This window comes from Monodelphis domestica, chromosome 3 (assembly GCF_027887165.1).
Source record: "Monodelphis domestica isolate mMonDom1 chromosome 3, mMonDom1.pri, whole genome shotgun sequence".
NCBI lineage: Eukaryota > Metazoa > Chordata > Mammalia > Didelphimorphia > Didelphidae > Monodelphis > Monodelphis domestica.
The window spans coordinates 373,425,273-373,452,081 of record NC_077229.1 but is presented as its reverse complement, the minus strand read 5'-3'; the positions used below and the strand labels follow the sequence as shown (position 1 = coordinate 373,452,081).

The window sequence follows — 26,809 nt, the reverse complement described above, 5'->3', positions numbered from 1 at the left end:
TATAGATGTAGTGGCTTCTCCTATGAGAATAGAGGTTCCTTGAGGAAAGGATGATCTTCCTTCTGAAACTGTATCCCCTATTCTTACTACAATGCTCCTTTAAGCACAGGAGAAGTGCTTAACGAAGGTTTTCATTCATTTGGCGAGGTGGCGCAGCAGAGGAGACCCGAGTGGAAATCCAGCCTCAGGTGTTTCCTGGCTGTGAGAATCTGGGCAAATCATTTAACCTGTGTGCCTCAGTCTCTTCCAGTGTGCAATGAGGAATCATAAGAGCCTTTAGCTCAGTGTTGTGATGGGGATCAAAGGAGACATATTTGTAAAGAAATTAACATAGGGACAAGGTACATACTAGATAAATGCTTATCCCTTCCCTTATTCACTCATTGTTCAACAGTTTTATTAAAACTATCTTCCATAGGACAAATTAGCAAGGTTTCTCACTATTTGCTGGGGCATGATGCCTATTTGAAATAGTTCCCTTCCTCCTTCCCCCTCTCCCTTTCTCTTTCTGTCTCTCCCTCCCTCTCCCCCGTTCTCTTTTTACCTGTTCAAACATAAATGCAAACTCCACACTGTCTTTGGGGACATTATCTGTGTCCAAGAAGCAGTAAAGCTTGAAGTAGAATTTCCAGGGCAGGTCACCAACCTCTGATGTGACTGTGAGCCTGAAAATACAAATCATGGTATGCTTTTTGAAGATCAAAATACTAATTAATATATACTCCACAGAGGACTCCTGCATTTTTTATTTTTAAGGTTTCTTCATGCTTTTATAGTTTTTTACATGATAATCATTTCCTGATATACCTTCTTCCTAATCCTCTTTTGTAAAGAAAAATCGTCGGGCAAAACTGATTGAGATAGCAATATCCCAATTGCTTACTCTTGTCATGTTTAGAATTTGTTAACTTCCCTTCCCTTCCTGCCTCCTGCTTTATGGAGAGGACCTTTTTCTTCCCCATTAGCTGCTCTCTGGAACCAGAATTTGATTTCTTTACCTTTAAGCATGTTTAACATTCTACCATAGTAGTATCATTTCCATACATATTTGTGAGATGGGTTTTATATACACACATACAATTAAATGGTATAGTAAACCATACAGTAGGGGGCAGCTGGGTGGCTCGGTGTATTGAGAGTCAGACCTAGAGATGGGAGGTCCTAGGTTTAAATCTGACCTCAGACACTTCCCAGCTGTGTGACCCTGGGCAAGTGACTTAACCCCCACTGCCTAGCCCTTACCACTCTTTTGCCTTGGAGCCAATACACAGTATTGACTCCAAGACGGAAGGTAAGGGTTTTTAAAAATAAAAAAAAATAAACTGTACAGTACAGTTTTTTGGGGACTTTTGGGATACCCTATATATGGCTCAAAAGACATCATATTCTCATACATTTAAATTAATATAAGTTAAAACAGAATCTTTTTATTTGGTCATCAGTTTAAAAAATGTAGTACTTAGTATTAGTACTACAAAAAATATTTTTTGAATACTTCTATATATTCAGCACTCTGCTGAATCCCAAGTCCACAAAATGAAAAATTCATGGGAACAAGGAAACCAAGCCTACTTATCTATTTGTCTTTTAAATTTTTTTTTAGCTTCTTTAAAAAACTAAACGAAGGACAGCTAGGGTAGTTCAATGGATAGAACACCAGACTTGGAGTCAGAAGGACCTGTGTTCAATTCTGCCCTCAGAGACTTTCTAGAAACTAGACGGAGGGAGAGAGAGGGAGAGGGAGAGGGAGAGGGAGAGGGAGAGAGAGAGAGAGAGAGAGAGAGGGAGGGAGAGAGGGAGATGGGGAGAGGGAGAGGGAGAGGGAGGGAGAGAGAGAGGGAGATGGGGAGAGGGAGAGGGAGAGGGAGGGAGGGAGGGAGAGAGAGAGGGAGAGGGAGAGAGAGAGAGAGAGAGAGAGAGAGAGAGAGGGAGGGAGAGGGAGAGGGAGGGAGGGAGAGAGAGAGAGAGGGAGAGGAAGAGGGAGGGAGAGGAAGAGGGAGGGAGAGGGAGAGGGAGAGAGAGAGAGAGAGAGAGAGAGGGAGGGAGAGAGGGAGATGGGGAGAGGGAGAGGGAGAGGGAGGGAGAGAGAGAGGGAGATGGGGAGAGGGAGAGGGAGAGGGAGGGAGGGAGGGAGAGAGAGAGGGAGAGGGAGAGAGAGAGGGAGAGGAAGAGGGAGGGAGAGGGAGAGGGAGAGGGAGGGAGGGAGAGAGAGAGAGAGGGAGAGGGAGAGAGAGAGGGAGAGGAAGAGGGAGGGAGAGGGAGAGGGAGAGGGAGGGAGGGAGAGAGGGAGAGAGAGGGAGAGGGAGGGAGAGGGAGAGGGAGGGAGGGAGAGAGGGAGAGGGAGGAAGGGAGAGAGGGAGAGGGAGAGGGAGGGAGAGAGGGAGAGGGAGAGGAAGGGAGGGAGAGAAAGAAAGAGAACAGCAAAACATCTTAGTAATATGGCCTCATTTTAGCATAAGGTTTACTACATTTGGATAGCAGATGAAGTTTATTTGCTCTGAAACAAGACCGTTTAAGTTTTTGAGTGTGATTTGAAATATTATGGGTGAGAATATTCAAAACTCAAGTTGGAGATGGAGAACAGGGACTGTGTTAGCTTACTACTAAGCATACCTTCAAAATACATTAATACTGAACAACTAAAAATCAGATAATTACATAAAAAAGCACTTATAAGAATTAAGAGAAGTGTCTGCATTTATTAGTGTGCTGAGAGAAGTATGTGTGGAGACGAGAGGCAGGATAAGAAGGATGAGATGTACAGGAGAAAATGGAGCACTTTAGAAGTTAGAAAGGCAAGTAAAATTATAACTACTTTAAATCCAAAGACTATTTTGTTTTTGTCTTTTGAATTTCCAAGTCCTAGCAATGTCTTCCTTGCACACAGTACCAATGAAAAGATCTCCCATTATTATTCAAGGGAAACAGGGTAGCTTCAACAGAAAGAAAGATTAAATAAAAAGACATTCAAGGTTGCCAGGTATTCTGAAAGTCCTAGAAGCTCATGGGGTTCATATTAATGAGAGTTTTAAAGTGTGTATTTACTTTGTATTTGAGTGAGTCAATCCCTATTAAAATATTAGAAAATTGCTAGACTGACTTTTCAATCAAGTTTTAACAATTTTAGGCCAGGGTTTATAATTTTTCTTAGAATGTTTTAAATGCATAAAGTATAACGTATAATATTTCAAAGAATCATATTGAAATAAAGACATAATTTCCCCCATTTGCATTCACATATCAGAAACCTGCTCAAAGATACAAGGTTAAGAACCCTTAGGATGCTTACTTTTGTTAGTGGTTTATATACTTAATATCATCCCAAAAATCCATGTTAATAAACATAAACCAGGGAAGACTACAAGACAATTTCTACTAGGAAATCTCATTCTAGTTCTTTTATGGGTTGTGGTAGTGACAGTATAATTTCAATTTAAGTATTTTCAAACTTTAAAATATATAACTTAATGCTTTTAGTAATTAGCTTTGAGTAGTTTTTAACTTATAGAGTAAAATAGATAACTGTCAATCACAACTGCATTATTATTTATTGCCTTTCTGGGAGATGTAAAATTGTCTGTTTGGGATATATTCCATTCATAAGACCAAATCCCCCACCTCCAACACCTTCCCCTACAGATCTTTCATATAAAATATTAAAGATTATGTGGTTGGCAATTAACATCTTATTAATGGATTTTTATGCCCTTTGGAAAACTTTGGTTGCATTACATATAAGAACATCATGATAAGTGACTAAATTATGGAGTATAAATGGATTTAGTGGCCATTTCTGAAGAAAGCTGTATATTAGCCCCTTTGTTAAGAAAATTAGTTCATATGGGAAAAACGAGTTGATACAGATTAGAAGATTTGCTTCATAGAGAAAAACAAAGAAGGCAGGAAAGAGTTGTTAAAGAATCTCTTAATAAGAATATCAGCAAATCAATATTTTTAGAATAAAGCACAATATCTACAATCCTATTTACTTTCTACATGATACAAGTATAGCTGTATTTATAGGGATTAAGATTATATTAAACTCTAGCTGTTAGTTTCCAGAGTTTATTAATATTTACTTGAGTAAGAGAAGGCAGACAGATAGAGAGAAAGAAGTCTATTCTAAACTAGCCACATGGATGCCCCGCTCATGGCTCCCTCCTCCACCTTCCTTCCAAGGGAATAGAGAGCCAGCTTCCTGAAACTCCCTCTTTTATTCTGGGTCAGAATCCTGATCCTTTCTGGCTCTGGTGCCTAGGTCACTGGCCCGTGACCCATGCAGTACCAGGACACAGGTACATGATCCTGGGAGGGGGCTCCCTTCACACAAGGACTAAGGAAATTAGGATAATATAGATGACTATTCAAGCTAGTTCATTTTAGAATTGCTATTGTGGGTCTTTAAGGAGACTTACTTTTCAAACTTGGCTAAGACATCAGCCACTATAGTTCTGCTTTCAATTGCTTTATCAGCCGTGCCATTGTACTCAAAAAGAGCAAACATGTTTCTGCTATCCTCCATGGCCAAACCTCTAATTAATTTTTCAACAACCTGAAACAAACAAACAAAAAAAAAACTTTTAGTATCTTTTGATTTCTTGAAACAAAAAAAAAAATTAAAACTTTTAGTATCTTTTGATTTCTTCAAGTTGTTAATTAAAAACAAAAACAAAAACACCCAACAGTAATAATATACCTTTATCTAAAATTCAAATGTATTGGTGTCTCGATTTAGAAGTAAAAGTGAAGAACTAAGTGGGTTTTTTGGTATAAGGGATGTTTGTTGGGGCCTGGGAAGGGAAAGGAGTATTTTCAGAAATGAGGGTGTTTACACACTGCAAATGAGCAAAAATGACACAAAATGCAACAGTCAGTTTGGAGGGGTTTGGAAGGGTGGGCACACAAATACATTGTTTGTGGAATGGTGAAATAGTACAACCGTTTTGGAAAGCAATATGGAATTATGCAAATAAATGAACTCTACCGCCACATGCTTTGAGTCAGAGGCTCCATTACTGGGCTTGAGCCTCAAGGAAGCCATCAATCAGAAGAAAGGGCCCCAATATATCTTAAAATATTTATAGCAACAACACCATTTACCAAAGCTAAGAATTGGAGACAAAATAGATACCTGTCAATTGAGGAATGGCTAAAATAATTTTAGTACATGAACACAACAGAGTATTATTGTACTATGAGAAATAATATGTGATGAAAATCGAGAAATGTGGAAAGGTCTATATGAACCAATGTAGGGGAAACAAGCAGAGCCAAGAAAATAGTATCCATAGTAATGACAACACTGTAAATGGAAAGAACAATGAAATACCAAAAAAAAATTATAAATTATAAAGATCGAACAGGACTTGAATGAAGAGCTATGAGGGACAGCTGGATGGCTTGGTGGACTGAAAGCCAAGCCTAGAGATGGGAGGTCTTGGGTTCAAATCTGGCCTCAGATACTTCTTAGCTATGTGATTCTGGGCAAATCACTTAACCCCCATTGCCTACCACTCCTCTCCCTAGTAACCAATAATAAATATTGATTCTAAGATGGAAGGTAAAGGTTAAAAAAGGAGAGAGGTGAGAAGAGTGCCCCAATCCACCTCTTTGTGGACATCCCACCATCACATATTTTTAGATTCTTTCAATGTATTCATCAGTTATGCTGATTTTTTTTCCTCTCTAAAAAAATACTATTTGTCACATGGGATGACTTTCTGGGAGGAGAAGGGAGGAATATGTGGAGTAACTATGGTGATATAAAAAAATAAAAATAAAAATTTATTTTTAAAAATGGTGAGATAAAAATAAAATATATCCATAAAACTTAAAAAATCTTTAAAGCTTTGCAAAATAATTTATAAACATTCACTTATAGACCTCATAACAATTCCAGATAATAAATGTTTTAGTATTCTCAATTTATAACATGAGGAAAAAGGGGCTGAGAAAACTAAAGTGACTTTGCTAACATCAAATTCCAAAATTCCACTTCATATTTCAGGATGCTTAATTAACTGTATTAGCACATGGTATATGATTATGATTTCATTAGGAAATATTTTTGCAGCCTTCAATATATTAATCTTTTTTTCCCATAAAAATAAAGGAGCGTATAATCTGCTCACTGGTAGGATCAAAAGACTTACAATTATAAGGACGTGTTGATTTTTGTCTATGATCAGAGAAACAGAGTTTGTGTAAGGCCATGTTCTACCTCTTGCTCCCCAACCTCAAACATGGATCTTTAGTACCCCCTTCCCCAAGGGGCTTTCTAGTTCTGAAACCATAATCAAATTACAAGACAAATCCTGAAAGGCTGTCACTCTATTCCCCCTATGGCTCTCCTCGGCATCCCTATAACTTTCCAAACCAAAATTCTTTTCATTCTTTTCTCTCTGTCCCTCCCAAGGCCCCTGGGGACAAGTGGAGAGAGCATGAGGCATGGAGTCAGGAAATTTACAAATACAACAAAAGACGGGGGGGGGGGGGGGGGGGGGGGGGGGGGGGGGGCTGTCTTTTACCTGCTAATTTATTAGCTCAAAGGAGTATTAGGAGTGCCTTCAGAAAGTTCCTTGTAGAACATTTCCTATGTGTTAGAAACCATTCTGAATTGTATATCATTCCTTTTTTTATTCTAGTAGGAAGACTAGTCCACTAGTGTGGTCATTTGCACACCCATTCCCTGGCTGTGGTCACTGAGATGACAAGGAAATATTTACATTTCTATGTGGATATGGTATAATGAAGCTGGGTTATTCTGCATGACTTGTCAGTACTAATTGGTTCCCCTGTAATGATAGGATTTTAAATACTTTCTGTTAGTTACTGACTTAGCAAGTTAGTTTTGAGAATATATTTTGTGTTAAGAGTTTCAGAGAGGAGGATTAGGTGGCTATGTGGGCTCAAACCTGGGCCCAGATACTTCCCAGCTGTGTGACCCTGGACAAATCATTCAACCTCCATTGCCGAGCCCTTACCACTCTTTTGCCTTAGAACCAATCACAGTATTGATCCAAAGATGGAAGATGAGGGTTTTTAAAAAAAGTTTCAGAGATGTTCTTTCTATGTTATCTTTATAGCTTTCCTCTTCCTTCATTTCTAATAAGAATCTTATTTTTGTGAGCACAAAGCTAACTTTAGGTCATTTCTAAATTTGTCAAGCTGAATGCCCTTTGATACAGCAATACCACTACCAGGTTTGTATCCCAAAGAGATTAAAAAAAAAGGGAAAGGTTCTGTTTGCACAAAAACATTTATAGCTGCACTTTTTGTGGTGGCAAAAAATGGGGGGGGGGGTTCCTTGATTGGGAAATGGCTGAACAAATTGTAGTATGTGATAGTGATAGGATATTATTATGCTGTAAGGAATGGTGAATGGCTTGATTTCTATAAAAACTGAAAAGACCTACATGAACTGATACAGAGTGAAATAAGCAGAACCAGGAGAACATTGTACACAGAAACTGAAACACTGCGGGATGATCAAATGTAACTGACTTTGCTACTGATAGCAGTGCATCGATCCAGGACAATCCTGAGACTTATGAGAAAGAATGCTATCCACATTTAGGAAAAGAACTGTGGGAGTTAAAAATTCAGAAGAATACATATGATTTATCACTTGCATATGGGTGCATAATTTGGGGTTTTGGTTTTAAGATATTATTCTATTATAAAAATGAATAATGTAGAAATGGGTTTTGAGTGATAATATATGTATAACCCAGTGAAAATGCTTGTCAGCTCTGGGAGGGGGGAAATAAGAGGGGAAGGAGACAACAAGAATCATGTAACCATGGGAAAAAAATTAAAATATCCCTCTCAAAATACATAAAAAACAAAACAAAAATGTGTCAAGCTGAGCATCTTCTATGTATGTGTGTATGTATGTACATATATTTACACACACACACACACACACACACACACACACACACACACACACACACACACACACACACACACACACACACAGGAAAACAGGACAGAAGAACGTCTCACCTCTCCAGCTGTGGTGTGAGAGTTGATGGTGATCTTACAGGACCCTCCACCATGACAATAAACAGTAGATGTCATTTCCTGTCTATTAATCAGGGCTTCTATTTCATCCCGGGAAGGCACAAACTCTCTGCATTTGGTTTTTTTAAGAGACTCATAAACGAAGGCAGCATACTTTTCCATTTCTGTTCCTGGAAACTGCTCTCGTATCCTAGGAGACAAGCACTGGCCTTTAATTACAAGTTTCAAGAAAAAATTTTAATGAAGAATTGGTAGTCTGTGCTCCTGGGGACTCTGAATTGACTTCACTTAAGATCCTATAAGAGGCTCCCAAAGCCAGCACGGTGACTCACTGGCTCTGGTCACACTACAAGGCACATGTCCATTTTATGTGAATTTTATTTTAAACAAGAGAAAAACAACCAAATGTTTAAAGGTGTACCCAGTTTGTTGCCAGTTCATCTTTGAATCAAAGAACTTACCTTTTAACACCTAGGACTCTCATTCAAACACAGTTGGGGAGAAAAAACCAAAAACCAAATAGCCTCCATCCACAATAAAATAAATAAAAGCCTGAATCTGATTTTTCTCTGTGGAATATAAAATGCCAATTCATTTTTCTCATGAAGTGGCCTGAGCAAATAGGCTACACTCATTGAGACATGTTGCCTGAAGATAGATACGAGTATAAAAATTGTATAATATTTCTAGACTGTTCTGCAATCTTCATCTCTTTTCCCTGGGCATTCTTCCTTCTGTCCAACTCTTTATAGGCTGACTCACCATCTTGTGACTTCCTTGTCCAAAACACCTCTCCCCCGGCCACGCATCCCTTATAGAGGCTTTGAGAGAGGTATCTGCCTTTTTTTTTAAGGGGGGATATTTTCTTTCCTTGGTACTTAGCATATAATTTGGCACATACTAAGTGCCTGATAAATATTATTATTATTTTCTCAATCAAGGAATCTCAAAGTCTGGCAAAGGAGTGCTAAGAGATCTTCAGGGCTCTCCATTTCTTTAAATTTGAATCAAATGATTACATGAATAAAAGCGACGACAGCATTCATCTATTTTTGGGGAGCAACATGGGAGATAAAATGAAAAAGCCCCTAATAATAAATAACATTCCTCTTTCCCCCTCTAACCATTCTAAAGAAGCCTTTTTCTGACTTTACCTTTTCAAATGGAACTTGAGATACTTCAGGATCCCACGACTGGGCAGGAAGGTGCAGCTCAGACAAGTCAGAATCTGCCAGCTGTACAGATTGCCCACGCTGCCTGGGTGAGGCACCTTGTTGGTCTGTTTGATAAGCTGGCAGTAAAGCTCGTCTCGGAGAGGTCGGAGGTCGTGCCCGGTCTGAAGGATGCCTTGAATAATCGGGATAGGATCTGACATGGACTCGAGTTGCTGGAGGGAATTGAATATCTTGATGGCTTCATCCTGGAGAGTTGTATAGCCTTTGTCTTTTAGCACTAGGAAAACACAACCGAACACAAAATAGGAAAGAGTTTTTTTAAAGGTTTGGGCGAGTGTGCAAATTGATGGGCAAAGAGCATGGAAAGTAACAGGATTAGGCCAGGCAGCTGCAGTGAAAAGCATACTTGTTTCTTTTTAAATTCTTTCTTTTATACATCCACATGGAGGTTCACAGACGCCACCAAACCACCAAAAGGGTTCATGACACAAAAAAAGATTAAGAACTGCCAACAGCAAAGACCACTCAGATCTTTCTCCACTCTGACCTAACCAGTGAGTCAATCTCTGTGAAGAGCCATAAGAATGTAGCATAAGGCATCATCCTTGCTATTATTTAGAAGAGAACCTGCCCGCTACTTTCAGAATGCTTTCTAAATTATTATTAGATGTTAAGTACAGTCCAGCATGAGGAACATCTAAAAATGTCACTTCATCTCTTTAAGAGTTCAACAAGACCCAGCTGTGTGACCCTGGGCAAGTCACTTGACCCCCATTGCCTGGCCCTTAACACTCTTCTGCCTTGGAGCCAATACACAGTATTGATTCCAAGATGGAAGGTAAGGGTTTAAAAAAAAAAGAGTTCAACAAAAATGAATTGTATGTTGGCTATGGGAGGGGGGAGTGAGAAGATGAGGAGAGGGAAAGAATATGAATCATATAACCATAGAAAAATATTGCAAATTAATTAATTAGTTAAAAAATGAATAAAAATAAATTTTAAAAAGAGTTAATTAAACAAGAAGATGTCGTTTGCAATTCTATGCCTTATTCTGGGGCATGGATTGACAACAGCTCCTGAATATGTTGCCATACCACCCTGCATCATATGAATCGGTAATCAGTTTTAAGATCTGGCTCCAATTTCTTTCAGATGATCACTCCTCATTAGCTGTTCTAAGTAACGGATGCTGAGGTGACTACATTTACATTCCCAGTTCTCTCTTCATTTTTGAAGCTGATCTCCTTGCTGATCTACTACAAGACACTCCATCTCCCAAGGCTGGGATTCTTCCACATCTGTAAATGCTCTCCTTCCTCATTTCTACCTTGTAGTTTCCCTGGATTTTGTCAAGCCTCAGTTAAAAGCCCTCCTTTTCCCAAGAAGCCTTTCCCAATTCTCCTTAATTCTAAGTGCCTTCCCTCTGTTGATTATTTCCCATTTATGCTGTATATCTCTTGTTGGGACATAGCTGTCTGCATGCTGCCTCTCTTATTAAGATTATGAATTCCTTGAAAACAGAGTTTGTTTGGGCTTTTCTTTGTATCTTTCCCCAGTACTTAGCATGTCAGCTGAGATAGAAAATAAGTCTTTGAACAGCCTATGTTTGTCGTCTATACTTACAGTTTAGATTAATGTCCCCATAAGGCAAAGGCAGAAGCGGTGAGTGCAACGGGTGATGGGTGTAACGCAGAATCGGGTTTCTCTTGTAAATCTGTTCTACCACATCAGAATTCAGGCAGTTCTCCTTAAAAATATTTTTAAAAATTAATTCTAAAAACTCATTTGCATTTTATCATAAAGAAGTACCACAAAGAATACCATGAGCTGGACTTCTGTTAAAGAGGATTCCTTGATTATAAAGTCTTTGAATGGTCCCCAAAATACAATTTTTAAAATTACTGATATTGAAAAACAGAAAATACAGAAAAGATTGGGAAAATTAATTCTCAATATGAAGTTTTTCTGAAGGAATTCTTTTCCTTCATTTTAACTTGCAAATATTTTCCTAAAGCATTTCTATTATTATTTCTAGGAACTTGGTACCCTTTAAAAAGTGGAATGACATACACAGAAATTATTTGGTTAGGTAACCTAAATTATACTTTTTAAAAAAGTATACAACTTTTTCAAATAAATCCCCATCTCCTTAATTTTCTTACTGATATTCTCGCAAACCTGTAATGTGTGCAGAAAATCTATTAATACAGCTGGATTCAACAAAAATATAATTCTCAAGCAACTAGAAAAATTGAACTCCACTCCAAATAATATTTCACATTCATACATTTCTTATTTATCTTCCACCTAGCATGTAAAAATATACTGGCACACGACTATCAACATACCTTTTAGTCTATTCTTGGTGCTATAATATCCTGTACTTGGAGTATGAGAAATCCAGTTATTTTTACTGTTTCAAATTTTTTAAAGGTGGAGAAAAATCCAATGAACTACTCTATCAGGCATTTTAATGTTTTTAGGAAACTTTTACTATTCCTTTATCAAATATTATTCCTTTTACCAAAAAAATGTAAAATGGAGTGTTAGACATTGTTTCTTAAGTCTTTTCAGATTTGAAAATTTTCACTTAATCTCTAAGTTTATTGAAGAAAAAGGATAAGTGAAGATCAATATATAAAATTAAATTTAAAAGATCATCTGATTTGCATTTCTCTTTGCCAAAGATCTCCAAAAATAATGAAGACTGTCATTGATCTTAGCCAAGCAGATGCTCTAATAACAGGATTCTTAGTCCATAGACAATTCTACAATTTCACAATATTTTCCCAAAATTTTTGGCAGTTGAACATAAAAACCTTTGGATCATTTTATTAGAGTTGGCCCACAAGAAAGGGAAAAATGGATACAGTAGAAAATGATTTTAATTAGCTCTCTTTAGGTCCCCTAGAACGAATGGGTTGATTTTGGAGCTCACAAAAGGAATAGTCCCAAAGTTTAGGTTTTACTAAGTTGCTGTCAAGTCACCAGCGCGTCCTCCATATTTTGCTTTTACAAAGTTTTTATGCCACAAACTTAACTGTTTATTCACTGTCATATTTTGATCAACTTGAAAATAAAGAAATGTAATTAATATTTAGCTTTGGATCAGAAACAGGTTAGGAAAGAACCTTACTCCTTTCTTCTATGGTTGAATTTCCATGGCGGGGCAACACAAATAATACTACCTCCATCCTTTTTGACCTCGCAAAAATGTTAAGTCTTCGGAACAACAGGGCTTTGAAAATCTGCTTCTGGACTGATAGGTTCCAGAGTTATAGAGGGATGCTTTTCAAGTAATTGTCCAGGGATGACCAAGATTCCAGATTCAACTGGGAAATAATACTAGAGGAGTTTATAACTCAGAGCTGATACTTCAGAACAGAAATGTAAAAAGTTCTTCTAAATACCTCCTGTGGACTTCCATCCTTAAGAAGCCCAGGCGGTACCTACAGAACAAGGCTGGAAAATTTCACACAATATTAGAGAAGATGTGCCCCGAAGATCCCACATTCTGCTCTCTCTCTCAATATCCTGAAGGCTAGTCCAGCAAGTGTGAAAATGCTCATATCTCCAAAATATGTCAATTATGGTCTACTTAAAGGCTATCTTTTCTCTTGCCTGAAAAGGGGAAATTCAGATAAAAACTAATTTCATTTTCTTCTTTAATGAATCCACCCATTCATACCAATGTTTCTCATTCCAGTCTAGTAACGGAGTATCAAAGTCAGTTCTGAAGCGGATGAGCCACTAGATACAAAGATAAGAATGTGAATAGACATTCTGCAGTTGGGTATCTTACCTTAATATCCTGAATCAGCTGCTGGGTGGGAGTATCAATTGGAGCTTTAGTCTCAGTCACATTTTGAATGGCACTGGACCACCGGGTGGCCTCGTTGAGCAGTTTTGTGTAGAGCCGGTAGCAGTGCTTTCGTCCATACACGGTGACATTCCAGTAGCCTGAAGAGTCAGGGAACACACAATTACAAAACTCTCTGACCCAAGGAGTCTGTCCGGAAGGGATATTCCTTTAGGAAATCCATCATCACAAGGGGGATGTATCCTTCCCTCTAAAGCTAGGCTTATGACCACGGTGACGGGGGTTAGACAGAAGCTGGCAATGGACTCTTTTCCTCTAATTCCTCATTCTTAGACTCTTAGACTCCCTTTAAGAAATGATTATGCCAGGCAAGCTTGTATATTATGGATACTGCTTATGCCTTTTTCTTCCTTTCCTTCCTAATCTCCTTAAAACTCTGATGAATTTAAGACAAAAAGAAAAGAAAAAGATAAAAACCAAAATGAAAAATAAACAAACTAGAAAGACCACCAATCTCCCTCCCCAACTTCCAATCTATTAAAACAGAAGAAGTTTTTCTTGGATGCACTTATGCATCTTGCTTTTCTATTCATCTCACTGAGAGCTGGGACTCTGTTTGCTTCATGCTGCATGTATCATTGATTATAATGCTATACATTTTTAAGGAAGATCAAAGAGCGAACACAAGAATGGAGATGATTAAATCTCACTGCATCTGTAAGACAATCTGCAGACTTTGTCCCATCAGTTATTCCCACTCCCACTAAAAACTAGAACATCTATAAATAACTGATTCTCGAAGATAGGTGACTGCTGTACATATTTTCTGGTGGAAAGAAAAACTTAACAACTGTAATTTAAAAATTAAATTATTACTCTTCGTATGAAATTCAATGTATTCTTTACACTGAATCATGTAAGAAGCTGAATGTACAGGTGGACAAACAGCCCCATCCTACAAGGCATGTGTCTAAAGAAATGCTGCCAAGATTATATCATTCATTACCTTACAATTAGTTACATCGTAGGGATCTCTAATGATTATCATTAACAGGTACGATATTATTAACTGATGCTTATGAAGAGAGTTTAGAATGTTCAAATCTCAGAAAAATCTCATCTACTGCTTTTCTTGCCTTTATATGAATTTTGTGTGAACTTCCCCAAAACTCAGAAAAATAAAAAATTCTATTTATGTGTTTATTTAGAATCTTATTTATAGTGAAACCCACAAGCACGTAGTCTAAAAAGAAGCAATGGGCTATAAAGAAATTTCTGGAGAGAAAGTTTAGACTCTGAGCAGAGCCCTTTGAGACCAGAAACATAGCTCCATGGTAGTTTTGATAAGGGGTCATAAAGGCAAATGAGCCAGTTACCTGTTTCTTTGAAGATTTTTTCATCAGGTGGGACAACAGAACAGAGACTATTCAGGACCAGGGTGCCCAGTTTCAGAGCATTCTTCTCGGAGCTTTTGTAATAATCCAAGGAGTTGTGTGTTAGGACGAACCAACGCTTCTTCAGCTTGAGGGAGGACACCTTGGGGCTGTTTTTTACCTCTTTGTGTAACCATCCTTGGGAGAATAATTATTTATATGATGAGAATTAAAAGCCTTAACAATCATATAAAATACTAGATACTAAGTATAAGTCAGGAGATACTCAAAACGGGGTTGAATTTCTATTTTGAGGCTTTGAATTACTTTTGCATTTGTTATTAATAAGATACTTTAAAAAAATATAAAAAGTGAGTCAAATTAACTGAGAAAAAAAAAGAAGGAAAAAACCCCTTTCCCTTTTGTCTTACAATCACTCAATATTATGGAGAATTAATTAATTAATTAAGGCAGTAAAGCAATAAGGGCTCAGTAACTGAGGCTAAGTGGCTTGTGCAGGGTCTGAATCCAGATCTGAACCCAGAATCTCCCGTCTCTTAGCCCGGCTCTGTAATCACTAAGCCACTTAATTATCCCCAAATTAACTTTTAAATAATGTCACACAAATAAATATACTCCTGAAGAACACACGGCTCTTTGGAAATAGCCTTGCAATCCCTGGTCATTACCTCTCACGATAAATTCTTGCCCCTCTACCCGGGTATCCCCTTTGGACCTCTGCAGCAGAGTTATCCAGTGGTGCATCTCCTCTGGTGTGTCAGCATTGCAGTGAAGGACCCGGTTAGCTGTGATGATCACAAATGAATTGGGCCTGCATCCAGGGAAGAGAAAGTGGAAAAATCTATTAGCTCAACTGTCAACATAACCTTTGTTTGAACCACTACTAAAATGACTCTTTCCTGGCTTACCAATCATAGGTAGAAACATGGTTGTGCTATTAGTATTTTATATTAAAGTAAACACTGTTCACTTTTGGAGCATTTATTTTAAGCTTCATTAACCTTTACACTTGGAGCAACAAATCCTGAAGGTTCTGGGAAGTAAAAACATTTTTCTATGCAAAATTTTCCAAATGAAAACCTGGCTAGTTCTGGGAAAGCTAAATAAAGTGACTTCTGGAGGAAAAAATGATGATTTTTCCAAAGTCAACTTTTTCTCTGTCTCTACTGGGTTATATTGTTGTGGATGAGTAATGAATGGCAGGTAAGTACCGTTGATCTAAGTATATCAGTAAAAAGTTAAGAAAGTGAAATGTCTTGGTATCTTTTCAAAACAGATTCTGGCAGGTACATGCATGTTAGGCATTGGGATGAGGGCCAGGAAGAGGGGACACGGTGACAGAAAAAACGATAATAAAATCTGTCTGTTTCTTTGGCCTTTTTCTGTTTTGGATGATTTTGACTGCTATAGATCTGTGTCACCTCCGATGGCCTCAGGTTAATTTGTTAAATTATGCCAGAAAAAGTCTGGAATTGTGCAGTTTATAAATCTTCAGAAAGAAAAAAAAATTACTGTTTGAAAGATCTTAGCATAGTAAGATTTAAATTAATATCCAATAACTCCAAGTATTATATTTTATAAGATTTATTAGTAATCACTTGAAGTAGAAGAAATAAGAAATAGAAGTACAAAGCTTAAATATGACCACGTGAGTAAATTTTCCTGCCAAGCTCTCCCCGCAGCCTCCACAGTCATCTAGGAAGAGCTACACAAACATATCTTCCCTACCGTTAGCACACAGCGTGAATATGCAAATGGGATGCTGGGAAAGAGAGTCTTATACAATATCTAAAGAGGTAGAAAATGAGATTCTCTCTATATATTCTTAATAAACTTTATTATTGTTCTGTCATTTCAGTCATATTTGTCCCTTCATAATTGCATTTTGGATTTTCTTGGCCAAGATAGTGGAGTGATTAACCATTTTCTTCTCCACTTTATTTTAATAAGGAAACTGAGGCAAACAGAGTAAAGTGACTTGCTCAGGGTCACACAGCTAGTAATTGAGGCTGGATTTGAACTTGAGACTTTCCTGCCTCTAGGCCTGGTGCTCTATTCACATCACCTAGCTGTTGCTTAAGATTCCTTAGCTTCTTTGGCAGCTGACTAATACTCTCCGTTACTACTAAATTATTAGAATATAAAATTTGTCGTGTTACTTTTTCTTACTATTGTTTTCCTTTTGCAGGATTGCTCATTTTTTTTAAAAAGGATTATTATCTTAATGGCAACATGCAACTAATGTGGAAGTATTCTAAAGGGAAAGAAATATAGAATTTTCAAATTTCTGAAGTGAATAAATATGGAATAAGGGAATTAATTCCAGAAAAAAACATATAATACAAAAGTATTTTAGCTATCTGGATTAATATTAATTATACATATATATGTATATTTATTTTAAAAAATTTAAAAATGCCTTGCTCAACACTGAAGAGTAAAAATAATTTATTGAAATCTATATAGCCTGTAATGTTTTTATATGTAATCAGTATTCAATACATATTTAAACAAACAAATTAAAGTTATCACAGACTAATTTTTGTAAATTAATTCTCATTAGTTTTTATGGTACAGTCTGGACTACACTAGGTATCTTTCTTCAATTATAATCTAATTATGATACTAAAATTTATGGATGTCAAAGAAATGTGTAACATTTAAATAAAGCACAGTAGATCATGTATTAGAACACAGTTAATACTCCAAAATTGAAAAGAGAAAAATGTGTGTTGGAACAGTAGGATGATTTCATAAAAAAGAATTCAGAATCAAGCAGAGAAAAAAAAATTACCATAATGTAAAAAACCCAAAGAATATCACCTCCAAAGAGCACTTCAGAATTGATTATGATTTTACTAAGAATGTTATATTGCACAGTCCAAAGGAATTTTTTCTTTAGGGGGGCTGGAATAAAGAGGCTAATTTTAAGACTTTTTATGAACAAATAATGAAGTTTATATAAACTTCATTATTTGTTCATAAAAAGTCTTAAAATTTTTTTTATTAAGGCCAGGGTGTGGATGGAAAAGTGAGTCAGGGAAATCCAAAGCAATATTTCTTTTATGGTGATTTTCATTGATTTATAAAAATCTAAATTCAATTTTACTTTTGCTCAAATGGAGATTATTTTGATTGTGCTCTGTTGAAAATATCTAAAAAGTTAAATTGCTCCTTCCCTGTTTTTTTCCTATGAACCATTACTGACTAATGATTTGAAAAAAGAGGCAAAAGACAGACTTTGGCTCTGGGATAGGTCTGAATTGTGAGTCTTAGCTTAATGTGACACTGGACACGTCACAGAATCTGTAGCCTCAATTTCCTCACTTATAGAACTGATATAAAAATACTTATGCTACTGATCTCACAAAGTTATTGTGAGGAAGCTATTTTGTGAACTTTGAAACCCAAGAGAAGTACATGAAATTACTGGAAATGAAATTGCTCTTCTGGTCCTTTTTTCAAGCAAGTTACATATATTGATTACTGACCATAATATTATTTTGTCACTAAGTGAGAAGAAAAACTGGTTAGATATGGGGGAAAAAACTCAAGTTAGAAAAAATGAAATGAGGTCTTCAAATTTATTAAGATATGAAAATAAGATTAAAAAAAAGTAATAGCTGAAATTACCTGTCTGGGTTGTCAGAAGCACAAACAGAATCAATCAATCCAACATCCAGAGTGCCCTGCAATTGAGAATAAAAGAGGGAATAAGTCAGGAGAGCATCGAAGTAGCTATATATAGTAGTTTGTAGATTTGAAATTCTATGGCTCAGCAAAAATATTAGAAAGAATCCCCTTTATCCCCTGTTAACTGCAAAAGAAAAAAGATTTCCCATACAAGAGGCATTCCCTTCTTTAGAAATCTCTGGACCCAGCCTGAAAGCCCTTTCTCCCAGGGAAAGAAATTTTGAAACTTTCTTTAAAAGTTCATTCTTGCAATTCACAAATGGATGTCTCCTTTATGAACAGTCAAAGATAATGGCCTTAACACTGATTTCAGGACTAAGGATAAAAATCACCAGTCCTGCCTGCTTGGAAAAAAATGTTACAAGTTTTTCTAGTTCATCCTGTTTTATTTTTCTTTTATGCATCATTTCTTGCCTATCAAATTCCATTTATTGACCTCTCAGGTTTTAGGTCTATTATTAAAGGGAACAGAAAAGCAATTTCCCTATCTTTGTGTCCTGTTATTAGCTTCCCATGTTCATTAAACAAAAGATACTCTTATTTTATTTCTTCCCAAGCTTATGTTAGTACTCTTAATTCTCAGCCCATGTTAGCTGCTAAGTAAAGCTTTCACTCACCACTGCATTTTGTGGATTTGCTTGCTCATCATGCATCTCCCGAATCTCCTGGTCTGTGGATGCATGGACTTGACTCAGCACACTGAACCAGTGACTGGAAGGAGGAAAGAGTGGGTGTCGTTTTGAAAAAGAAAGGTCAAACTCTGCATTTATAAAAAGGCTGTCCTAGAAGCAACCTTTTGGAAGGGGCCTCTGATTTCTGCTTCGTTACATTACATAGAAAATCAGAAGTAGAAACTTAGGCTTTTTTGTCTTGTTTGGGAGCAGTTAAAAATTATAGTAACTGATTGCTTTTAGATGCCCAAAACAACAATTTCATAAGGATAAGAGATTTTTTCTGCTTCCTGTTCCCTTTCCACGAGATTATTCAATATAGCAGAAAATATACTTGTGGAAATAAAATAAGGATAATGACCCTATCAAATTAGCAAATTTAGTAAAACACTTGTTAGTTAATCTACTGAAGTACTTTATCAAATACATTTACAGGATTATTTTCTTTAAAAATGAGTATAAAAAGGAACAGGCAACACAAATGAATATCTGTGAAATATATAGGGAAGGAATGAAGAAACTGATCCCCTTTAAGTGTTCAGAAATATTGTTTCAGCATGACTATTTAGGAAAATTGTTCCATAAACCCTCCCAGGCCATGAGTTATCCTCCCATGATATGGTTTTCTTCAAATGAGTCAAACCTTTCCATAGTAGAGCTAGAAGTTATTGCATTAGTCAGAAAGCACATCTTTCCTGTCATTTTATATTCCTTAGATGTTTTAGTTTCAAGATGTTTTTTTCAACCTTCAATTATCATCAAAAGCAAAAAATAAAAGCAGCGTAAGCCTTCCTTTCTGCCCTGTTACAGTGAAGCAGAAAAGGAAAAAGATCTGAACTAAGGGACTACTTCTTGTGGAATGCTTTATAATTAAATCAGGTAGTACCATTAGGCAAGAGACTTGGGGGTGATGAACTGTAGGTTGTATAAAAGAAAAGGTACTTTGATTTGCATTTCTTTAATCAATGACTTAGAAACTTGAACCCAGGACCTCTAGTCTCTAAATACACTGAGTCACTTAGCTACCCCTCTACTGTTTTTCTTCCAATTTTGACTACATTAGTTTTAATCTTTTAAATTTAATGTTTTTTTTTTTTTTTAATGGGGGAAGGAGAGGGAGTTACCAGGGAATTTTGTGTGGCAAATAAATAAATTTAAGTTTAAAAAATGCATTAGTACATTAAAAACAAAAGAATTGGGGGTAGGAAGGAGAGATGGAGGTAGTTAGGTGGTTCAATGCATAGAGCCAGGCCTGGAAACAGGAAATCTTGGATTTCAATCAAATCTCAGACTAGCAGTGTGCCCCATGGCAAGTCACTTAACCCCCATTGCCTAGCCCATATGGCTCCTCTGCCAAGGAACTAATACATAGTATTGATTCTAAGAGTGTTACAAAAACAAACAAACAAACATCAAAGGAACAAGTATATGGAGACATGGACTCTCCTCTTTATCTCATTTGTTTTTATGGGGAGAGGAAGGGCAAAAAGAGAAGGAATGACAAAAGAGCAAGCACATAGGCATAGTCAGTGCTAAAGGACTCGAATATCCTATTTCTTCTTGGGAGACAATTACATTGTGTCCATAAAATATCAACAAATAGCTAAAGAAATGAGAAATACCGTTTATATATATATACACACATACACAAAGGGATAAAAGATAATCATTTCCTTTGGTATTTCCTAAAGGAAAGCTATATTACTAAAGAGCATGTAGCCTCAAAATACATAATAGTTTTAATTAATTTAATTTAGTAATTATTTTATTTTATGAATTTTAAAATAATTTAATTAATACACAATCCATTTAATAGTAATAAACTCAATGAATTCATGAGCTAACCAAGGGGCAAAATTTCCAATGAACTGATCGAGGGTACTTCAAATGCTTCCATATGTATGTAAAGAAAGTATATGTGCATCTCAGCTTTAAGTAACTAGATGAACATTTACAAAATCCTCAAGATGACAAGGGAATGTATTGTTCTTTCATAGTCTTTAGAGAGGACACTGTTAAAATTACTCACATTTCTTCTTCCTAATCAAATATAATTTGGGACTAGAAAAGTGCTGAACAACAACTATTCTATGCACTGGTCAGTGGAAGAAAGGAAGCACTTGGATGAAATATCCACAAGGTTAAATTTAGCTGATTCAATATGGTACAAATCAAACAAGGGAGAGCTGCCAAAGGCCGGGGCTATAATTCCACTGAGAAGTTGTGGTCATTTTTTCTATCCACAAGAAACCACATGCAGTCTCCAGGGCCATGAAATGGAATTACAGGACTATAATTCCAAGTTTGTTTGCTTTTCTATTTTATGTATAATTTATGGATCTAACTGAAGTTGGAGTCTCTTCCCATGGGAAGATTTTTTCCCCGCTGATGTCTTTCCTCTCACCACTGCTGCCATGGTGCTATGTCAACTCAAAGTTTTTTAAGAGTGCAAGTGGTGGGGTAAGGTCCTGAGAACTTGCCACACTTAAATGAAATCATTTTTAAGTAAAGGGAAGAAAAAAATGCAAGCTGAAGGATTTAGGAATTAGAAGCATGACATTTTTGGATCTTTATTATCTAGGGCCATACTTGTTCCTAACAGAACTCACAGGAAAAACCATGGAAGGCCAGGGCAGGCTCACTTAAAAAAAATAATAAACTCTTAGCTTCTGTCTTGGTATCAAATATCAGTTCCAAGTTAGAAGAGTAGTAAGGGCCAGGGAATTGGAGTTAAGTGACTTGCCCAGAGTCATGCAGCTAGGAAGTATCTGAGGCCACATTTGAACCTAGGACCTCCCATCTTCAAGCCTGGCTCTATCCACCAAGCTACCTGGCTGCCCCGCAATTTCACTTCTAAAAAGTAGCAATTAGGAGGCGGAGTCAAGATGGCAGTGTAAAGGCAGCGAAAGTTCAGACCTCTGAAAATCCTTCCTTACTAATTTCAAACCAAAGGCTCCTAGGGCACTGAAAATCAAACCTAGCAACAAGACAGAGCCAAGGAACCCTCTTGCTGGACTCAACTTAAAGGTACGCATCCCCAAAGCCTGAATTTGAGAACACTCCAGTTTAAGGGGAGGGAAGAAAGATGGGCCCAGGACCCCTCCCCCACCTGGAACACTAAGCCTCCAGTGGTAGCTGGAACTTCTGGGCAGGCAAGGGTGCTGATCTGGAGGGAGTATCTTGTGGGCAAAGCTGTGCCAGGTTCAGAGTGTCAAACACAGGTGGTGGGGAAGCAGTTGGAGAAGAAGCTCAAAGTGGGCAGCCTAGTTGCAGCAGCAGAGACACTCCGTATTGCCCCCCCCCCCCAAGGTTTTGGCCTCAGGGCACATCCAGCTCAACCCAGCTGGACTTAATCCCATCAAAGCCTTCAGAGGGCAAGGAAGCTCAAGCTCCAACTTGCCTCCCCCACAGACTGCACTGAGAGATTTGTTGATTAAGCTCCAAGGTTGAAGGCTGACAGAAAAGCCCAAAACCACAGATCCAACAAAAAAATGAGAGGAACAAAAGTGCATGCAACTGCAGGGAGTAAAGAAGGGGTAACTATGAGCAAACAACAGAAAAAGAAGAAAGAAATTAAAATTGACAGCTTCTATACAGGCAATGAACAAAGAGCAAATGGAACAGAGAAGGATAAGGGAACATCAAGCCAAAAAGCAGAAACCCCAGTGAATTGGATACAGGCTTTGGAAGAACTCAAAATACAATTCAAAACACAATTAAGAGAGGCTGAAGACAACTGGGAAAAGAACTTAAAAAAGCAAGTTAAGTCATCTGAAAACAGAAAACAGTGTCTTGAAAGCCAAAATTAATCAGCTTGAAAAATGAGGCAAAGGAGATGAAAGATGAGGCAAAGAAAATGAAAGAAGAGGCAGAGAAGATTTAAGATGATCTCCAAAGAAAATCAGACCAGAAGGAGAAGGATAACCAAAAAGCCCGGGAAGAAATTCAGTCTTTAAAAACCAGAATACAACAAGTAAAAGCAAGCAACTTCCCAAGGCAGCAGGACACTATAAAACAAAATCAAAAGAATGAAAAAAATTGAGGAAAATATGAAGCACCTCATTCACAAAACAGAAGATTTAGAAAATTGTTCCAGGAGAGACAACTTAAGAATCATTGGTCTACCAGAAGACCATGAAAAGAAAAAGCCTGGACATCGTACTACAGGTAATTATCCAAGAAAACTGCCCTGATATTCTAGAACAAGAGGGAAAAGTGGAGATGGAAAAAATTCACAGATCACCTCCTGTACTTAATCCCCAACTGACTACACCCAGAAATGTTATAGTCAAATGCAAGAACTATCAGACCAAGGAAAAAATATTACAAGGTGCTAAGAAGAAGTCATTCAGATACCATGGAACCACAGTGAGGATAACACAGGATTTGGCTGCATCTACACTGAAGGACTGAAAGGCATGGAATATGATATTCTGGAAAGCAAGGGAACTAGGTCTACCACCAAGAATCAACTAACCAGCAAAACTGACTATATTCTTACAGGGGAAAGTATAGTCATGTAACAAAATAGAAGAATTCCAAGCATTTGTAAAGAAAAGACCAGACCTGAACAGAAAATTTGGTTCCCAAGCACAGAACTCAAGAGATTTATCAAAAGGTAATTAAGAAAGAGAGAAAAAAGAAGAACAAAACCAAAACAAACAAACAAACAAAAAAACCCAACATTTTTTTTAAGAGACCCAATACGGTAAAATGATATGTATTCCTGTAAGAAAAGAGGTCATTGGTAACTCTTAAAAATTGTTATTATCACCTGGGCAGGTAGAAGAATTACACTTAGAGGGAACAGTGGCAAACTGTATAGGATGAAATGCCAAGATATAAACATGTATATAGATATGTGTATGTATAAATACATATATACATAAATGTATATATATGCAATTAGAGCTAAAAAAAGAGGTTAATACTAAAATAAATGGGAAAAAAAACTAAAAAGTAGCAATTATACTACCGTAAGCTTTGTTTTTAGAAAGCCTTTATTTTCAAATATTCAAAGCTTTTTTAAAATAGAGATTATTTTGCTGGTTAGGTAGGAAAAAGTGAATAAAGAACTGAGGTCTTTTGAGGCTGGCAGGAGTTTTTGTGTGTGTGTCATCTACTCCCTTTGGCAGTCTGGTCAAGTCTACAGAGCCCTAACTCAGAATGTTTTAAAATATACAAAATTTTAAATAAAATTTAAAAAAAATCAACATGTTGATAGCTATGTTAACTATTTCATGGTTGACATCCCCCTCCTCCCCCAATGCTAAGGCAGTCAGTGATGGAACCCAGACTTGGATCTAGGAGTTCTGATTGTCCCTAGTGCCTCATAAAAGTGAGAGTGGGAAGACTTCTTCCCCTGCAGTCATTTTACTAGGCTACAGGTCACACTGTCCTTTCCCACCTTTTTTGCTTTTGTTGCATCAACAAGAAAACAAGAGCTTTAGGTTCTCAATATATACATTCTGTGTAAGCAACATGTCCTTTTATACTAAGCCTCCACTTCCGTATCTGAAAGCAAATCACATCTGACCCTGGCTCCATAGCAAGAAACAGAGGGGGCAGAGACTGCTTTCCTGCACCCCTCTGCCCAGGAAGGCTTCCCCACACATGAAAATTCATGTCCTTTTTTCTCAAGTGTTCATTTGCTTTATGTCCAGTTAAATATTGGCTCCACAAAACACTTTCCTGGGACCATTAGGAATTGTAATCCATGTGAAAGCAAGGACCAATTCCACAGAAACAAAGCAATAATTCCCACTCACCTGGCATCTTCTGGGGATTCAGCGATCAGATGGAATACCCTGTCAGCCATAATAATATCAATTCCATTCTCTTTACTGGTATTGTCAATGATCTCTCTGAAAAGAAAGCGTGTAACTGATCTTAAATGAGGAACACTACAGTCTTAATAATATTCAATGAATGACAATCTAGGAAACCATCCTTCCAAGAGAGATTTTATATTAAATCATGTTTATTTCTGATGGTTTAAAAGTAAAAATCATAAATCCAGAACTTGTGCTAGTCTATGTATGATAATTTTCAGGTGTTGATTTGCTTCTGGCACAGGGAGCGAAAGGCATATATAATGCCTTTCTTTACCTTCCTCTTTGCTTCTCTGGTTACTTAAGATTCTTTTCTTGCCCTGTTCCCCTTCTACTCTCTATTTAACAAATTGCTAATTAATGTGATTGTGAAAAAAAAGATGAATTAATAGATCTTGGCAACATTGTCTAGATAATCTAAATGCATTTCAAGGGAGTTTCTAGAAGAAATGACTTCATCTGAAGGAATAACTTGAATGGTTATTTATTTAGAGGCTATGGAAAGTTGGAAGAGGGCTTTTTTAAAGCAGACAACTTAATTAAATTAAAAACATTTTTTCTAAACCCTTACCTTCTATCTTGGAATCAATACTGCATATTGGTTCCAAGGCAGAAGAGTGGTAAGGGCTAGGCAATGGGGGTTAAGTGGCTTGCCCAGGGTCACACAACTGGTAAGTGTCTGAGACCAGATTTGAACCTGGGATCTCCTGTCTCTAGGTCTGACTCTCAATCCACTGAGCTGCCCCCTTGCCAGTCTATTTTGAATAAAATTAGTGCTTGGTAAATGGTTTTGCTAAAGAAAAATAAGACCTCCTTCTATAAACCTTTTTTCATAGGTGGCATCCTGTGTGGTAGAGATAAGGGAGACTGAGTGCACTAATTCTCCCACTTTCAGGGATAACGATAGAAAGTGACAGGACAAGGTGATGAGCGATTCAAAGGACAATTCTGATCTCAAATGGGCAGCAGAGGAAGAAAATACATTTATTCTGAAAACATCTCCTGGTTGTCAGGTTCTCCCTCAATTTAGCAATTAACAATCTGGCTTTTGGCAGTCCAGAGACTCTGAAAGTGATATGCTGAAGGGTGAAATTGTTAAAAGGAACTTTGACCAACTGTTCTACTGTTTCACTCCATTATTTCTGAGTGCAACTAATTGTGCTTCCAATTGGCTAATTACAAGTCCAACTGGCTAGGCTTTGTCTTTTAAATGAAAGCCAAATGGCTAATTGTGACTACAAAAAGTCTATTAAATTGTTATTCACAGATGATATCTTCTTTCCAGGCTATCCAAGAAAGTATAATCAGCTAATAAGAACAGCAGGAGCCCTTAAAGATCTAGTCCATTGCATTAAATTCAATTTAAAAAACCATGTCTAAGTTTCCATGGGAATTTTGTAATACTTAGAATCACATGCAGGTCAGAGAATACTATTGTTATTTCTACTTATTTGCTACCCACCCTTTGCAAATGGCTAAGAACTTAGAAAAAAAGAAAAATAAACGGCAGTACTTATGTTAGTAATGGCTTCTATAATTTAGGAACAGTTCATGAAACTAGGTTCAATAACATACTTGGCCGTTCGGACTTCAATTGTGCCCTTTAACTTCTCCTCGCTATCATTTTCAAAGTACATCAGTTTGGACTGCCGGAGAACAAACCAGCGCTTCTTCCAGTTCCTCCTGGAGAGGGTGGATGATCCACCACCTTTTTTGTGTAGCCAGCCTTGTTTAAGGGCTTCTTGCTTGGATCGGAACCACAAAAAGGTCTCATCCTTGAGGACACACCAGCGACGTTTCCATGAGTTCATTAAGCCACCTGTTCCCCAAGAGAGTCAGAAATAAGTTAAGAAAAATTAGAATAAAATAAACCAGGATTGTAATTATACTCAAGTATATCTTAAAATAATAATAACAATAATAATGATGATGATGATGTCAATGATGTCTTCTTTCAATCCAAGTTTTTTTTTTTAAATCATTTCCATAACTTTCCCAAACAAACCAGAATCAAATAGCTTAGGGATGGGGAATGTTTAACGGTGTTTATTCCAAATTCAGCTCTGTAACTATAGGCATCAGGATTTTTGAAGTCAGACTGTTGTGTTGTAAAAGAGTGGGATCCTCTAGAACTGTCCTATCCTGTGTGTATACACACAACATAATAAGGAAGAGATGCTGAATTGTGTCAGATGTTGTT

At 37.1% G+C, this 26,809-nt stretch overlaps 1 protein-coding gene across 2 annotated transcripts in view; it reads right to left on the bottom strand.

The window, feature by feature from the left end:
* MYO10 (myosin X) overlaps window positions 1-26,809 on the bottom strand; it is a 242,268-nt gene that overhangs the window by 5,070 nt on the left and 210,389 nt on the right. For both annotated transcript variants that reach the window (XM_056824276.1, XM_056824277.1), the window contains exons 27-38: window positions 26,185-26,428; window positions 24,547-24,642; window positions 18,725-18,818; window positions 18,048-18,103; window positions 15,083-15,225; window positions 14,397-14,591; window positions 13,003-13,160; window positions 10,824-10,947; window positions 9,180-9,477; window positions 8,008-8,215; window positions 4,416-4,552; window positions 545-665 (exon numbers count right to left, since the gene is read on the bottom strand). In XM_056824276.1, the coding sequence (XP_056680254.1) occupies window positions 545-665; window positions 4,416-4,552; window positions 8,008-8,215; window positions 9,180-9,477; window positions 10,824-10,947; window positions 13,003-13,160; window positions 14,397-14,591; window positions 15,083-15,225; window positions 18,048-18,103; window positions 18,725-18,818; window positions 24,547-24,642; window positions 26,185-26,428 (1,874 nt within the window). The remainder of the gene's footprint in view (window positions 1-544; window positions 666-4,415; window positions 4,553-8,007; window positions 8,216-9,179; window positions 9,478-10,823; window positions 10,948-13,002; window positions 13,161-14,396; window positions 14,592-15,082; window positions 15,226-18,047; window positions 18,104-18,724; window positions 18,819-24,546; window positions 24,643-26,184; window positions 26,429-26,809) is intronic.